This window comes from Xiphias gladius, chromosome 3 (assembly GCF_016859285.1).
Source record: "Xiphias gladius isolate SHS-SW01 ecotype Sanya breed wild chromosome 3, ASM1685928v1, whole genome shotgun sequence".
NCBI lineage: Eukaryota > Metazoa > Chordata > Actinopteri > Istiophoriformes > Xiphiidae > Xiphias > Xiphias gladius.
The window spans coordinates 22,280,604-22,296,498 of NC_053402.1; the positions used below are offsets into that span (position 1 = coordinate 22,280,604).

Sequence of the window (15,895 nt, forward strand, 5' to 3'; positions counted from 1 at the left end):
GCTTCTCAGATTCCCACAATGCCTCGCTGCTACAGAGAGAGAGACCGGGAACGGGAGCGACTGAGGCGAGAGAGTGAAACTGAGGAGGAGGAGGAGAGAGAGCGGGTTTTGGATGAAGTAAGCGATGGTGATGAGAGCGATGACACTGCTTACGATCGGAGGCACGCCATCCCACCGGGCGACCTGCCATGATTGGATTTTGCCGCCAAAACCTTCCCAGTTGTTTTGTATCCGTTTTACAACCGCTTTCCCCACTTTAATGCACCGTTCTGCTTTTTAGGAAGACTCCAGTGGAGGTCTGCAGTGGATTTCTAGCTGGTTACATTGCTACTTCTTATATTTATTTTGGGTTTACTTATCTCGATCGACTGGACTGATCGATAAGCTTACTGTTCATAGATATTGGAACGTTGCGATGACAACACGCTGTAACAATCCTGAGAGGGCCCGCCGAGCCAGCCCTGAGATCTTTGCTCTTTGGTTTTGTTGCAACAGAGAACTTAAAGCAGAGTTGTTTCCCTAGTTTACTCTTCCAATTTCCTTTTTATAACTACATTACTGTGTTGATTTATCATTTTGTAACTGAACTTAAATTGCTCCCATATGCTTGAACTTCTTTAAATTTGCCTGAGGCCAGAGAATTGTGAGTCTGCTTTTGATGAGAAAAAGTATGTTGGGGTTTTTGCCAGTCTTTTAACATATAACCACTAGTTACTAGTTTCTCCACTGCTCAGATCTTTCTCTTTTACATTTATTTTCTCTGTCAGGAAGTGAAAATTATACACCTTAACGTAATAGTTTGACATTTTAGGAAATATGCTTATTTGCCTCGTTGCAGAGAGTTAGGTGAGAAAACTGATATTACTCTCATGTGTGTATGGAAAATATGACGCCAGAGACAGTTAGCTTAGCTTAGCACAAAGACTGGAAATGGGGGGAAACGGCTAGCCTGATTGACTAATAGCATGTTTTTTGGTTTAATCTATACAAGAACCAAAGTGTAAAAACAACAGTTCGCCATTTTACAGGATATTTTGTGCCGTTGGTGTTAGTGATTTTGATTTAGCTTTATTCTTAATCTTTTGACAAAAATATGTATTAATTTTAGTCTAAATTATTTTTTATAAGTTTTAGTCCACAAAAACTAAGATCAGCGACATTTTAGCGTCATGTTTGTCGTGCATTATGTCATTCTAAGGCTTCAGCCGCGGCCATCTTTGTTTTTCGTCCATCTCGAGTTTAGTGTAAAAGACACTGTTTACTTGTTCGCAGTGTCCATGTGACTCTGCTCTGCAGTAATACAACAGTCTGCCTCTCCTCAGTAGGTCCAGTTATCGTTTCCTTTTTTTCTGGCCTTAGTTTGCGCAGAGAAGCTCTAATGTCCAACAACATTAACGCGGTGATATTTCTCTAGATTTAGATGGAGCGCTGACATTAATCTTGGAATTTACTCATTCTTTCTGATAGCAACGTGAAAAATAGACAACATTAGATCCCCTTTTTATGAAGGTCGATGTGCTGATAACATCAAGATGCTTCATATTAATCGTAGTGCATATTAATCAACTTCTGAACAACAGATACTCTGCGGAGGAAACTTGTCTTACTAATCAGGAGCTACAGTGTGTGACTCTGCAGGTGCATGCAGATCTTTGAGTAAGAATTTGCATTAAAACAGTTACAATGACGCGGTTCTGTGACGAAGAAATAGGTCGTCAGTGAATATTTTTCGTCAGAGTTTTCATTGACAAAAGTGAACACTGTGTGCTGGACTACTTCTCGGTTGGGGTTAGCGTCCAGTGTTTGCCTGGCAACTTTTCCCAGCCAAGAAATGGTCCGGCACATAAATGTGCATCAAACCTCAACACATCATTTCTACAATTTTTCTTAATTTTTTTTGTTTGTTTGTGTACAGATTAAACAAAGTACATATAATGTTAATTAGCGAGCTTTAGAGACACTGGCAGGTGCATTTTGTCGTCGTCAGGCAGAGCCAGGCCAGCTGTTTCCCCCTGTTTCGTGTCTTTATGCTAAGCTAAGCTAACCAGCTGCTGGTTGTAGTTTCATATAAATGTACGGACGCAAGTGTGTGATCAACGCCAGGCGAGAAAAGCCAACAAGCCTGTTTCCCGAAATGTCAAACTATTCTTTTCAGTGACCTCAAGAATACAACAGGTTCATGTAAATGATAGAAACATACAACCAGCAGACATTATTTTTATAATTCTCTTTCTTTTTGCATCTCTACATTTTCATCCTCGGTGCTCTTCTCGGTGCAAATCACCTCATTTTCCCCGACCGCAGTCACCATTGATGTTAATATTGTCTATATTATCTATGGTTTGTATTTTATTGTTGTGGTCTGTGGTCTGAAATGATGAGTAATAGGCAAGATGCCGTTTTAATTTTGTTGTATGTTTTAAATTTACTAGTTATTTTACTTTTACTCTCATTTCTCATTTTGAGTTCTTATTGCTGTAAAATAACTTCATCAGCCCCCCCCCCATCCCACTCAATTGCCTTTCATTTTAAATTAAAGCTCATCACATGCCTCCCTCCATCCCTAAGTCTTAACTCAGATTCACAGGTCCAGGTTGTGTGTATATTGTATGTAATAAAATCTTAGAGATTTATTTAAAATAACTTCTAAATATTCTTCTGTGTTTTTCTCCGCTGTTTAAGTAACTTGTACAGTCCGTGGAGGGATTTGCACTTGAAAGGGGACACGCATCAGTGTTTGGTGACTAAAGACAAAGGAAAAATCCTGCAGACAAAGATATTACTGGATGGAGAAGCTGCAACAGACACACAAACGAAAATGCACACATTACACACGGGGCTACGCTTACACATTGACGGGACAAATATACAACACACTTAATCCTCTCAAAGGAGAGTTAGAGATGGGAGAGGCAGGAGAGAGCGAAGGACGGGAGAGGAATCGGAGGGCGGCAGATGGCCAGAAAGACGTCAATCCTTTTCATTCTTCCCAGACAGCATAAGGGCACTGTGGGTAATTGCAAGCAGGACTGACGTTAGCTTTGGGTCCCTGCACGTCAGGGAGGAGAGCCGAGCGAGCTGGAGGGAAAAAGGTGAAATGCAGCAGGTCACCGCTCGGCAGAAATCTGAAAAATCATGACACTGTGCTGAAGTTTGTCCGGGAAATATGGGAAATTCAAATTGGTGTTGATTGACCGGACGTTGTGGCTGACGGTGTCTGTGGAATGAAAAACTAATCTGTCCTGTGGCATGAGAGAGAGAGAGCTGTCCCTCCAACACATGACATGGGGATATCACACCATCTGAGGCGACAGGGGGGTCAGGAATTTAATCACTGCAGCCGTGGAGAGGACTGTGTGTGTGTGTGTGTGGCGGGGGGGGGGGCTTCAACTTCTCCAAAACCTTTCAGCTCAACTAAAACATAGTCATGAGTCTTTATTATCGATGCATTTTTGGGACCAAACTTTTATTGATATTTTGTTCCTTGAAATGTAACTAAACTCAAACTAAATAATTCACAGGTGAAGACAAATATGGTCGCGGTACACGCCTCAGACTGGACTTTTGGAAAATTGTGTTAAATAACTTGAAAAAGGTGAAATAGATTTTTTTAAAGATGCCATTAATGACTTATCACTATTTTCTTTTGATAAACTTCAAAAACAATAAGTGCTAAGAGGTAAACACTTTAGTTATGTCAAGTAAAATATAGCTTTCTTTGTGAAGATTGAAGTAGAACAAGTTTCAAGCCTCTCAAAAAATCTAATCATATAGTGTTGAGCGAGGGCTGCAAGCCACAATTTTCTTCACTGATTAATCTGACAATTATTGTTTTGAATAATTGATTAATCTTTCGCTTGATTGAGTATCTGAAAACAGTGAAAAATGTTAATACCTCTGAGATACTCAGTTTGAAACGATGAGAGAAGCTGGGACCATGAAATATTTTACATTTCTGCTCTGAAAAAAAATGTATTAACTTATCAATTAATAGCCTAATTGTTTCAGCTCTAAATCATATTATTGATGTATATGTCAATAATAAGCGTTAGAATATAAGTGAAACTCTGCTGTAAAACCCAAATTCTAACCTAGTTTAATGACTTAGTATAATGTTTCATGTTTCATGATAAAGGTGTTGCAAAAGTAGCGGTGGATCACATTGCATTACCCAGGGAAATGAGAGAATTCAGAATTAAATCTGCTAAATAACACAGTATGTTGAAAGACACTGAGATTTTAAAAGTCTGTAATAATTCAGTCAATTCATGTGGTCATGTGTAACCCATAAGGGAATCCATGATCAATATCAGATCAGGATCTTTAAAGTTTTTTATCCCTGCCCTGAAAACTAAAAAATGTCTTTTTTCCTTCTTCTTTTTTTTTTTTGGAGAGCGTGGAATGAAAATAACATGACGTAAGTCATCTGGATCATATGGAATGAGTGAACATGATCATTTCAAGACGAGACGACTGGATGCTCTGCAGTCTTTTGGGCCGTGTTCCACTTGCTCAAATCCTCCGGCGGCAGGAGCGAGGCAGAGGTCCTGGTCTGTGCCGTGGTGCTGTTTTTAAAACACAGTCTGACATCTAGAGGCGGGATCCCTCATCGCATACTGTAGCGGCACAGTGGGTTACACACACACAGCTTATTGCACACTGTTCCTCTCCGTTCTCACTCGTCTCAGCAAGTTTTTCAAGCTTCTCTCACCGTAAAACTGAAAGGCACTCAGACGTACAGTATCCACTTATGCACCCCCTTCTTATAATAATACTGTATGAATGCCCTGTGATGCTTTTAAAAAGTTGTTTAGATTTCAGCGAACGCGCTCACATTCTCCCAGAGTCACTGCACAGAGTCATGTGGAAGGAATTCAGAAGTCCATGGCATGAGTGATAAAATGTGATCTTTATTAAATAAAGTGAGACATATGTGTATATATATATATATATACAATTACATAGCCACATTTGTCCTAAGTATATTCTGTATGTAGTTCACTCCACAGCCACACACTCAAAACAATTTAAAAAAGTATCTCATATTTCACCAATACTTTTTTTTTTTTTTAAAGTAAAACTCAAAAACAAAATCTTCTTTTTGCAAATTAAACACACGCCGGCTTCGGGCTTGAGAAACGTTACGTAATGGCTGCAGTGACGTTGAATTAAAGTCAGATACAGTGGATTCCAGTTGCGACAGAAACCCCTGAAAATTTCTCGTACCCCTCCTGCAACATAGTCCACGTCTGTTCTTGTTGTGTAAAGCGTCTTTTGATATCTTGAAAAGTAAATGTAGTATTATTGTTGTTATTATGTCCGTCCATCCGTATCCATTTAATCCCTATTCTGTGGATCTTCCAAACACTCGTGGTTTTGACAAAATAGGGTTAAATACAAGTGTGGAACAAGTGGAGCAAAGTCTATTAGCGCATATATCCGTGTGTCCATATGTTCATTCTTTTTGGCGTCACTTGACCAACACGGTATCCGATGTTATTGGGGTTGGCTTAACTTGTTTACCGAGCATCTGTTGTCTTGATCTGTCCCGATATCAAAAGGAGGTCCCTTTTTTTCTGGCCTTGACTGCAGATGCAGGCAGCTTATTGTAAGATGAAAACCCACGCAGAGTTTATCTATCGATGAGCGTGCGTCCTCTCTTTCGCAGCCTCTCGGCGTTCGAAACGTTGACCTCGTGCGCAAAGGCTCTGAAGGACGAGGCAAGAGCTGCTGTTGAGATCGCTGCTGCTTTAATCGAATATGTACACTGGCCTCGGAGAGTGTGCAGACCGCTTCACTTTGTGTTGCAGATTTAATATTAAATTGATAAAATTGCCCTTTTGGCCCATCATTCTACACTCAATAATCTGCAATGACAAAGTAAAAACAGGTTTTTCGAATTTTTTTGCTAATTTATTAAAAATCCAAAACTGAAATCTTTGATTTACAGAACTACTCAGACCCTTTGCTGTGGCACTCCAAATCGTGGTCAGGTGAATCCTGTTTGCTTTAATTATCCATGATATGTGTGTAGGACTTGACCGGAGTCCGCCTGTGGCAAACTGAACTGATTGAACGTGGTCTGGAAAGGCACACACCTGTGTATAGAAGGTCCTATAATTCACACGGCATGTCAGGACAAAAACAAAGACATGAAGTCCAAGAAACTCTCCCTAGACAACTGCGGTAAACTTTTGTGGCGAGGCGTAGATCAGGGCAAGAGCATAAAACCATTTCTAAACCTTTGAGTTGTTCCCAGGAGCACGGCGGCCTCAACAGTAATGAAACGGTGAAGGTCCGGAACCACCAGGACTCTTCATAGAGTCGGACATCCGGCCAAACTGAGTAACTGGGCACGAAGGGTCTTGGTCTGGGTGGTGACCAAGAACCTAGCGCTCACTCTGACGGAGCTACGGAAGTCTTCTGCAGTGATGGAAAAGCCTGCCAGAAGGACGACTACACGTCGTAATGTAGTGTTTTTGAACCACTGCGGTGAAAGGGGAGCTGAACCGGAAGGCAAAGCTGTCAACTCCATTCCGACCATCGCCTGTAGTCATGAGCTTCGGGAAGAGACTGAAAGAATAAGGTCGAAAATACGAGCGGCTGAAATGAGTTTCCTCCGTAGGGCGGCTGGACTCACCCTTAGAGATTGGGAGAGGAAGGTCAGGCTTATGGAGGACGCTTGGAGTAGAGTCGCTGTTTTTCTGGGTGTTTTTTTTTTTTCAATTTTTTTTTTTTTTTTTTTGCGTCGCAAGGAGCCAGTTGAGACGGTTCGGGCATATGATCAAGATGTCTCCTGGACGCCATTGGAGGTTCTCCGGGAACGCCTAACTGGTAGGAGACACGCTGGAGGGACTACATATCTCCTCCGACCTGGGAATGCCTCAGGGTCCCCCCGGGAGGAGCTGGAAAATGTTGCCGGGGGGAGGGACATCTGGACTAACTTGTTTAGCCTGCTGCCACCGCCGCCTGGCCCCAGATGACTGGCAGAAAAATGATGGATAGATGTGTTGTTCAACTAGTACCCAAATCATTTTGAGTATCACTCCGTCACACTAGAGCTACTGTTTGGTAGTTTTTATTTCACAGTGGTGATTAGTTGATCCCCAGGACCATCAGAAAAAAGTTTTGGTTCTGCCGCTGAGACAGAAATGTCACTTGGAGGCCCGCACAGCTATACTGAACTGAGATCGGGTTTCTCCATACTCCTCTCCACGCTGTATCCATTGCGCTGTGTAGCTGTGTAACATACAAATAGTAGCCCCTGATCCAACTACAAGAACTCTGTCTGCACCAGCGCCAGCCGATGAGCGAATTCTTGGTTGTCCTCGTCCGCGTGAGATTTACAGCGCCGCATTTCTGCCATATCTCTGACAAGTACAGGGCCTCGACTAATGCAACTCTCACTGTATGTTTAGCTGCACTAATGAGAACAGGAACAGTTACAGAGACATCAGCAAACAGTCTCTACCTGGGTTAAAAGAATGTTGCATGTCCCTTGAACATCTTTATCCACCTTGTGGTGGGAGGAACACTTCTGTCTGCAGTATAGTATTTTACGTTTCGGTGTCAGTGTGACCCCAAATTGTGCCTGTGGTGAAATCATTTTTAGATTAAGACGTTTGCGACGATGATTACGTTCAAGCGACAGACGTGCTAATTTGTTTTTGTCATTGACAGATCCAAGCAAATGTTTTACAACACTTTTCTCTCACTCAAAGACATTCCTCAAATATTCCTCTATGCAGCTGGAAGGAAACATTTTCCATCTGTTGCAGGGTAAAGAAGATTTGTATCCTGCTTTTCAAGTTGCAGGTCCTTTTATTTACCCAAAGATAGCGGCTTAAAGTGACACCTACACATGACACATCACTAAGTTTGAAACTTGGTAATGCTTGATTGTACAGGTATGTCAATTCTGAATAATTTTCTTGATACTTTTGTGGGAATTTGGCTCGGAAGGACTGTATAGTTTGGGGCTCATTATAGGAAATGGAAACAGTCTTATAATCGGCATACTTCCATTAAATTAATTCTGATGAGATTGTGTTTTAAGTCAGTGCACAGCAGGTCAACTCAACATGAAAAAATTGTTAAATTTCTCCAAGGGCAAGCACATAATTCTACGTATATAGAGAATAAAGTTTTCAAAAATAAACTTCCAATGACTGAATAATTACTTGGGTTTAAATCAAGGTTTTCTTTTGGCTAAATTCCTATTTTCTCCATAAATAAAACCAAATTACAAAGTCATTGCTGGGCGTTCATTTGTATAAATGAACCTTATTTTTCTTGCACTGCCCACAATGAGCAAGAAGGTACCTTATGTCACTTCTGACTGCCATATTTATGTGCCTTAAGACACAATTGCAACTTGAGAAAATAGTTCACATCTACTTTATTGTGCAGCTGATGGAATATATTTTATTGCAGCTGTATAGGTTCTTTGAGGAATCTGCCCTTAAAACCTAAACCTGCGGCATTTTACAAAGATTTGCTTTCATTTATTTACCGACAAAAAGAGATGCTTACCTTATACGGTACCTGTGCGTCAAATATAATCATGCGAAAGTCTCAAATGTAAAAACCGTGGCTATATGAGAGGCATAAACTGGGGTCATGTCGGTCCACGTCTTTGTATACATGTACGTTTTCCCCTGTGTCACTCTGACATCCATCTCGACAGCGCATGTGCACTGTTCGAATGTTACTCTGAAGGCTCTCTGTCCATCTGCTCTCCGTCACACCTGAGTGACCAGAGGTTCTCTGAGGTAGAATTTTTTTCCTCTCTGATCACCAGTCGCCTGTCCAGCACAAAGTCCTGCCAGAAGAGCCCCACTGAGCGGAGGGCAGATACCCCTGCTGTTCTGCCCGTACAGGGGCGCGTAATCCCCCATGCATTCAGGCCTCTCGTCCAACCCGTCCTCATCTTCCTCCTCTTCATCGCCCTCTCCGTCCTTTTCCCAGAGCGATGTGGAGACATGGTGGTACTCTGTGGTGTCTTCACACTCCATCTCTCGGTGGTAGAAGTAGCCGAAGTTGGACACGATGACTGGCACCGGCAGAGATATGGTGAGCACGCCGGCGATGGCGCACATGGAGCCCACCAGCTTCCCCCCGACCGTCTCCGGGTACATGTCCCCATAGCCGACCGTCGTCATGGACACCACCGCCCACCAGAAAGCCTCAGGGATGCTGGTGAATGCCGTGTCAGGTCTGTCCACCTCGGCGAAGTAGACGGCACTGGAAAAGAGTATGACGCTGATGAAGAGGAAGAAGATGAGCAGAGCAAGCTCTCTGAGGCTGGCCTTCAGTGTCTGGCCCAGGATCTGGAGGCCCTTCGAGTGCCGAGAGAGCTTGAAGATCCTGAAGACCCTCACCAGCCTGATAACCCTGATGAGGGCCAGAGACATGGAGGGCTGCGCGCCCTTGTCGTTGGCCAGCTCTGTGCCGAGTGTGACAAAATAGGGAATGATGGCGAAGAAGTCGATGGTGTTCATGACGTCTTTGAAGAAGTGGATCTTGCTCGGCGCGCAGATGAAGCGCATGACGAGTTCAAACGAGAACCAGCAGATGCACATCGTCTCTACGATGAAGAAGGGGTCCTGGAAGGGAGTGAAGCTAGGTGGGACCAAGATGGTTTCATTCGCTATGGTGGGGTGAGGGATGGTGGTGAATTTCTGCAAAACAAAGGTTGAAGGAAAAGTGGTTATAGAAAGAAAAAGAATCAAAGCATATGAGCTATTCTGCCCAACAGATGCCATTTGTTTTCTATCATCTGTTGTCTGAGTTGAAAAGAGCAACATGAGAATAAATGGGAGAGGAAGGGCCGCGATAAATAGCTCCGTGAAGACGAGCGTGAACGGAGAGAGAACCAGGACGGAGTAAACAGGAGGGGGACAGAGCGTAAGTGAGAAGAAGTAATTATTATGAAAGCTTGTCCTCAGCACATTCGGAGTATGACATGCCGTCGGGGTCTGATCGAACCTGTGAGATCGGTGATACTGTGCTAGCGTTTCTCTCCTCTCCATTTTCACTCCCCTGGCTTTATTTTCCCCCATGCACTTTTATATAAGCTTGTTTCTCTATATTTAAACACACACAAAACATTACGTTCATGTGACTCCGGCTTGCGTTACACCCAGACACTGGCACGGCCGAGGCATTTGACACGTCGCTTGACCCGGCTGCTTGTTTTTTTCTTAGAGGTGGGTGCAGGGTTGAAAAGATGTGTCTTTTAACAAGATAGATGGCGTTACTCTGAGTGTTTGATGGCCTTGCAGCACACATTGTCCCCAACTCCGTGTACTTCCATGTTTTTATGTTTGCGTCTGTCCAACAGCCTCATGTCCTCAGGTCCGTTTCTTTGTGCAAAGCACGAGCCGCCTGCAGACCTTACAAAATGCATTTCAAGAGAGACCCAGCTCAGAAAAGGGTGGCCTTGCATCTTAAAGGGTAAGTTCGCCTCAAGTCCTGAAAAAAATTCTACTTTGCATTGTCGCCACGCAGATCTTTTTTTTTTTTTTTTTTTCACTGCCGACGTCTTTAGATTTCTGCCGCACTTCTGTGGCTCCCTGTTTTCCCTGGGGGGGCTGAAGGACTGCTTCACATTTTCTAAGTCTCTGTTAAAACAACTGTTGACCAGCCAACATTTCGTACATGTCAGCAGTTTCGGACACCGTGTGCGTTTCAATTGTTCATACTGGCTGTGATGAGATCAAATTTCCCTGAAGCAATTTTAAAGTCCCAGGGCTAGTTTTGTGCTAATAGGTACTCTAAAGTTCAGCTAAAGCTAATATGAGGTTTAAGTACTCTTGAGTTAGTCAAATCAAATGTGTATCTTCCAAAGTTGCAGTATATTAGTATGAAATTCCCTTTTGTTTTTGTTTCCCCAACAGTGTTTCGTTGCTGAGCTGAGGCAGGGAACAGTCTTTTAAAATATACATTGTAAACATATTGGCAATAGAGTGATGTTTTAAGACCAGTCCTTTTAAGGTGCCGACCGTGACCTGCAATGTCCCTGGTTCGAGTCTGGCCAAGAGCCCTTGTTTCACAGGACGTTCCATCTCTAACCCCCCATCTCCCTGCTGTCCAAATCTGTAATAAAGACAAATATAAAAAAAAAAAAGCCTAAAAAAGACTTTTTAAAAAGAAAGTAGTTCCAGCGGAAACTGCTGAGAGCAGAGTCTGAGGATTAACTAGAGTGATCGGTTTCCACATTTCAAATTTTCTAATGTTTTTTTTAAATAATTTGGGCACCACGAGCGTCATTCCCCCTTCACCCCTACTACGTTGGGGTGAAAGCAGAAATCACAGAGGTCAATATATCAAAACCTGGGCGCATATCTGAGTCTCTCAATCCCAATATGCGTTTTTTGTGATTTGGGTGAACTTGCTCCTGGACCATAATCCTTCAGCCTTTCAAACAGCACAACTTAAAAGTTGTAGAGATTTATTCTTTTAGTGACACTTTAGACTTATTACTATGTTTCCCTATATAGCATTTATAAACACTGTGGAATCATTTAATAAATATTTTTGCAACACAGATATCAGGACATTTTACAGTGTTTATTAATGTACAGTATTTGCCATCCGTTGTAACTTCTAATGTTTATACAATTACAGCTGTGGAGTTTACAGCTGCAGGAGGAGTTATAATTGGGCAAAATGACGATGATAAACACTTAAGTCTGCTTAGAACTACATTATAGTGTGTTATTAAAAATGTATTGCATGTTTATTTAGTGATTATAAGTGCTAAACTTCAGGTAAAGCGTTTGAATTATTTTTTTCACATGGAGGCACGTACACGAACGCTTCCGAGTCTAAGAAAACAAATTTTGTTTGCCGTCTGTTAAGTGAGTGATTGCGTGGGGACGGCCGTGCATGTAGGTCTGGGTTTGTTTGTGTAGTGTCCGAAAGCGTCAAGCGGCCCGATCGTGTGAGCGTATCTGTCTATGTACGGGAGTGACGGATCGGCGTTGGTGGCGGCGGGGAGCGTAAATCCAGCGGCCGCTGCTGCGTGTCGCCCCTGCTCCTGAATCCACCTCGTCTCTGGACTACCGGAGAGGGTGCGAGGCTAGTTTCATTTCGTTTATTAATACAGACGTTGGTTTATGTGTTGATGTGCTCTTAGGGTTGTCCTTCCTCTATATATAGACCTTTAGATCTCCAAGGGGTAACGTGAGACAAGCTCATCCCCTTTCCTTCTCACTTGCTTCTCTACCTTAAACTCCCTCCAGAGTCTCTCTCTCTCTCTCTCTCTCTCTCTCTCTCCTCAGTACTTTTGAAGTATCCACTCCATCTAAATGCACATGTTGGCCCTGGCAGTCGTGCCTGAGTGGCCGATGAGGAATGGTATCAACAGGAGCTATCCTTCTTCTTACAGTAAACTTCCATCCAACCTGCTCTGTCTGCCTCTCCTCTTTCCTCACTCTTGTTTTTCCACCGGCAATTTAACTGCTCTCCTCAACTCCTTCATTCCTTCGCCTCAATCTGAGTGGATCAGATTTAACGACAAGTCCAAAATAATCTCAGGGAAACCTCGCCCTCTCTCCTCTCTCTGCTGCCTTTGCTTTCTCTTTACTTGATCTTTATTCTGAACTTTGAACTTTCTTTTTTTTCCCTTCTACTCAGCCTTTGGTTTTAGACGCCATTGGTCCCTCAGTGTCGATATGGGAGATAAAGACATTTTCACCTCGCGCTTTAAGAGCTGGTGTATGTTTGGCAAGGTGACACCTGTCAGCACCTGTTGTCCTTCTATGTTCACCTCATCGCTTCCTCGCAGTGTTAACCTCTGTTCTTTTTGCACCATGTTAGCCGCCTGCCTGCTCCTTCGCTCATCCGGTTGTCTGACTCCTTTATGGCAACTTTCCTCTGACATAACGTCCGTCTGAGGCCTTGTGACTCCTCTCCGTTTCTTCCTATCACCCACGAGTGGCTCTTGTATGTGTCGGCGCCATGTAACACCTCCTCACCTCCCTCCGTTCCTTCTCATTCCTGAACTCAGGCAGAGTCTCCAGGCAGAAGATGAGAATGGAGACCACGATGACCATGACACTGATGATGGCAATGATCCGAGCTCCGCTGGATGACTCCGGATACTCAAACAGCATCCAGAGGCGTCGCTGCAGCTCGTTGGTGGGTAGGGGCCTCTCCTCCTCCTTGGGGAAGCCTTCGTCCTCCTTGAAGCGGTCGAGGATCTCCTCCCCGAGCTCGTAGAAGCGAAGCTCCTCCATGAACATGTCCAGGGGGACGCTGGCGGGCCTCCGCAGCCTCCCGCCCGACTGGTAGAAGTACAGGATGGCATCGAAGCAGACGCGGCTCCTGTCCAGGAAGAGCTCGTTCCTCAGGGGGTCGAAGTAGCGAAGTCGGCGTTGGGGGTCGCCAAGCAGGGAGTTGGGGAACTGGGCGAGGGTGCGGAGTTGGGTCTCATACCGCATCCCTGACACGTTGATGGCCAGGCGTTCAGACAGAGCCCAGCCGCTCCTCCACTGGCAGCGATGGTTCTCCCTCCTCGGCTCTCTGCTGGGCTCCTTCTCGATGCTCTCCTTCTCCAGCTTGTTGTGCTCGTCTTTGGTCTGCTTGTCTTCATCACCAGTCTCCTCAGCTTTCATTTGTTCCGTCTCCCCTCTTCCTCCTCCTCCTCCTCTTGTACCTCCTCCCTCGTCTTGATTTTCCATCTTTCAGTCTTTGTACCTCGTCTTACTTTTCTTGCCAGGAAAACAAATCAAGGTCCACCTGGCATTCAGAAAAAACAGAACAAGGGAAACATGAGTAGGTCGAGGTGGAAGGTAAGAAAATCGATAAAATGCTAAGAGTATTCACACCTTTAAAAAACAAAATCATTATTTTTGTGAATAGAAATCAAATATTTGAGTAAGATTAGACATAAAAATGTCATAAAATGTATTTTTGCTGTATAATGTAGCCAAAACATCCTTCAACCAGTTACATAACTTACCCATAATACATCATTATTATTGTAGTACACTCAGTTGCCAGTTTATTAGGTGCAAATAGAGAAAACTAAAGCAGTGTAATAAGGCGATCCTGCAATAAATGCTGCCTGCATGAAGGTGATCATTTTATATAAAGAGAGGTGTTGATTCAACTGTTTCTATTATTTTGTCCAGCCCATTCATATCAGTGAGGGTAGGCTAAATAACAGAAAAAAGCCCCCCTGTGTAACGCACCGCAGCAGCATCACAAACCACATCCTCAGCAGCTCCCTAAAACAGTCCCGACACCAACTGAGCGCTGCAGCTGCCTCGAACATGTCCCGAATTTCTGGCATGTTTCTGCAGATTTTTCACAAAACTCCTTGTGCGTTTTTCAACCTTTCTCCAAACATGTTTTGCAAGATTTTGCTGTAAATCACATTATCCAGACCGTCCATGCAAAAAAAAAAAAAAAAAAGCTCCGTATTTGCAGCCAGCTTTCGTGCTCATCACCTGTTTATCACCACTGCCAGTGCGCCCAGTAGAAACCAACCCGGGACTGGTGTCCTCCTCTCACCCGTCTGCCTGCCAGAGCTGCTGATCCCGGCTAATCGCACCTCCGGAGAGGGACTAAGGCTGTCCGACCGTGCCTCCACCTCAGGCTGCCTCCTGGGGCCTGACCCTACCCTCTCTCTCTCTGTGAGACAGTTTGTGTATCAGCACCCTCATCGTGATGTTCGTACAACCCCTCCTCCTCCGTATTGTCTCACCTTCATGGGTCACGTTTGGGTTGCGGGGGTGGAGGCAGAGGGAGCAGCGTGGCGCCTTCAGGGGCTGCTACGCTGTTGATATCTGCAGCCCGGGTGAAGTTCAGCTTGTTTGTAGGTCACTCACTGTCTTCGCTTGCTCCCTTGTGCTCTCTCTCTCACGCTCCCGGGGAATGCTGTTGGACCGAAATTCAATCTTCGACCCTTTCATCCTCCAAGAGCACCCCCTGCCTCCTGTTGCCCCACACAACCCTCCCTTGCCCGAAAAGGTCAGCCTCTTAACCCCTCGGCCGTTCCTAAACACGCTGTTCGCGTTTGCACGCATGTGTGCGCATGAACTCGCACGAGAAAAAAGGAAGAGTTGAGGTATTGATGGCGTTGATTTACACCCTACGATGAGGCCACAATGTGGGGTGAGTATTTTTTTTTCTCGGTTTCTGCCACAGTGTCACATCCCCACGGTTTTACAGTTCTGCTGTCAACATCTATTTTAAATCACGACATGCATTTGACTGTGGTTTTCTGCAGAATTGTCCGCAAATTTAAACCAGAGCCCGTAAAACTGCCTTGACCTGCCAGATCGTTCTTCATTTTGTCTGAAACATGAATCTGGACATCTGTGGTTATTTTAGACGCATCGTGAAGTCCGTGCGGCTTTGTGTCTGCAGCTGAACCACAATTCCCACAACAGACTGTTCAGACACTTTTCAAGTGTTGCCTTCAAATACGCCAAGTAAATTCCTGATTCTGACTTTTTCGGACTCATAAATGCAACTCATTTGCACATTAAGTTGCTTTTACTGACCCCCCCAAAAAAAGGAATTTGACACTATTAAAGTCTTTTTTTTTTTGGAAGCGATTGTTTGATTTCACATAAACCCAGCGGTGATCATGAAAAGTTGAGGTCTAGGTGTAGAAACACATTGGTGAAAGCCATTTATTTTGCTTGCATGTTTTATGCCAGTCTTTTATCTGTTGTAAAACTGCAGTCACTGTGGTTTCACTGCCCGTACGTCAAGAACTGCTCCGAGCGCTCTTTTGAAAGGAGAGTTATTATTAGTAGTATTACCAGTGTTTTTGTTACTGACCTGCAGCATTCAAAAGGAGATCCATTTCTGTAACCTTCTGAAACCGATCTCACGTCAACAACCGAGTACAAAAACATGAATGTCTTCCAGGAGAGAC

The 15,895-nt window shown here is 44.0% G+C and overlaps 2 protein-coding genes across 2 annotated transcripts in view; one reads left to right on the top strand and one right to left on the bottom strand.

Annotated features, from left to right (window-relative positions):
• slc1a9 (solute carrier family 1 member 9) overlaps window positions 1-192 on the top strand; it is a 29,565-nt gene extending 29,373 nt beyond the window's left edge. The window contains exon 11 of the mRNA XM_040120622.1: window positions 10-192. Within this exon, the coding sequence (XP_039976556.1) occupies window positions 10-192 (183 nt within the window). The remainder of the gene's footprint in view (window positions 1-9) is intronic.
• An 8,364-nt stretch (window positions 193-8,556) lies between these two features.
• On the bottom strand, window positions 8,557-15,895 carry LOC120806160 (potassium voltage-gated channel subfamily A member 7-like). The gene is made up of 3 exons (XM_040156979.1): window positions 15,799-15,895; window positions 12,981-13,743; window positions 8,557-9,680 (listed from the first exon to the last, which is right to left on the bottom strand). The coding sequence occupies exons 2-3, from the start codon at window positions 13,683-13,685 to the stop codon at window positions 8,742-8,744; spliced, it is 1,644 nt and encodes a 547-aa protein (XP_040012913.1). The 5' UTR covers window positions 13,686-13,743; window positions 15,799-15,895; the 3' UTR covers window positions 8,557-8,741.

Excerpts from the sequence above, each read along its gene's own strand:
- LOC120806160 (XM_040156979.1), bottom strand. The coding sequence starts at position 13,685 with ATGGAAAATCAAGACGAGGGAGGAGGTACAAGAGGAGGAGGAGGAGGA. Across the intron at positions 9,681-12,980 it reads ATGAGAAGGAACGGAGGGAG|AAATTCACCACCATCCCTCA; the intron begins GTGAGGAGGTGT and ends TTTGTTTTGCAG.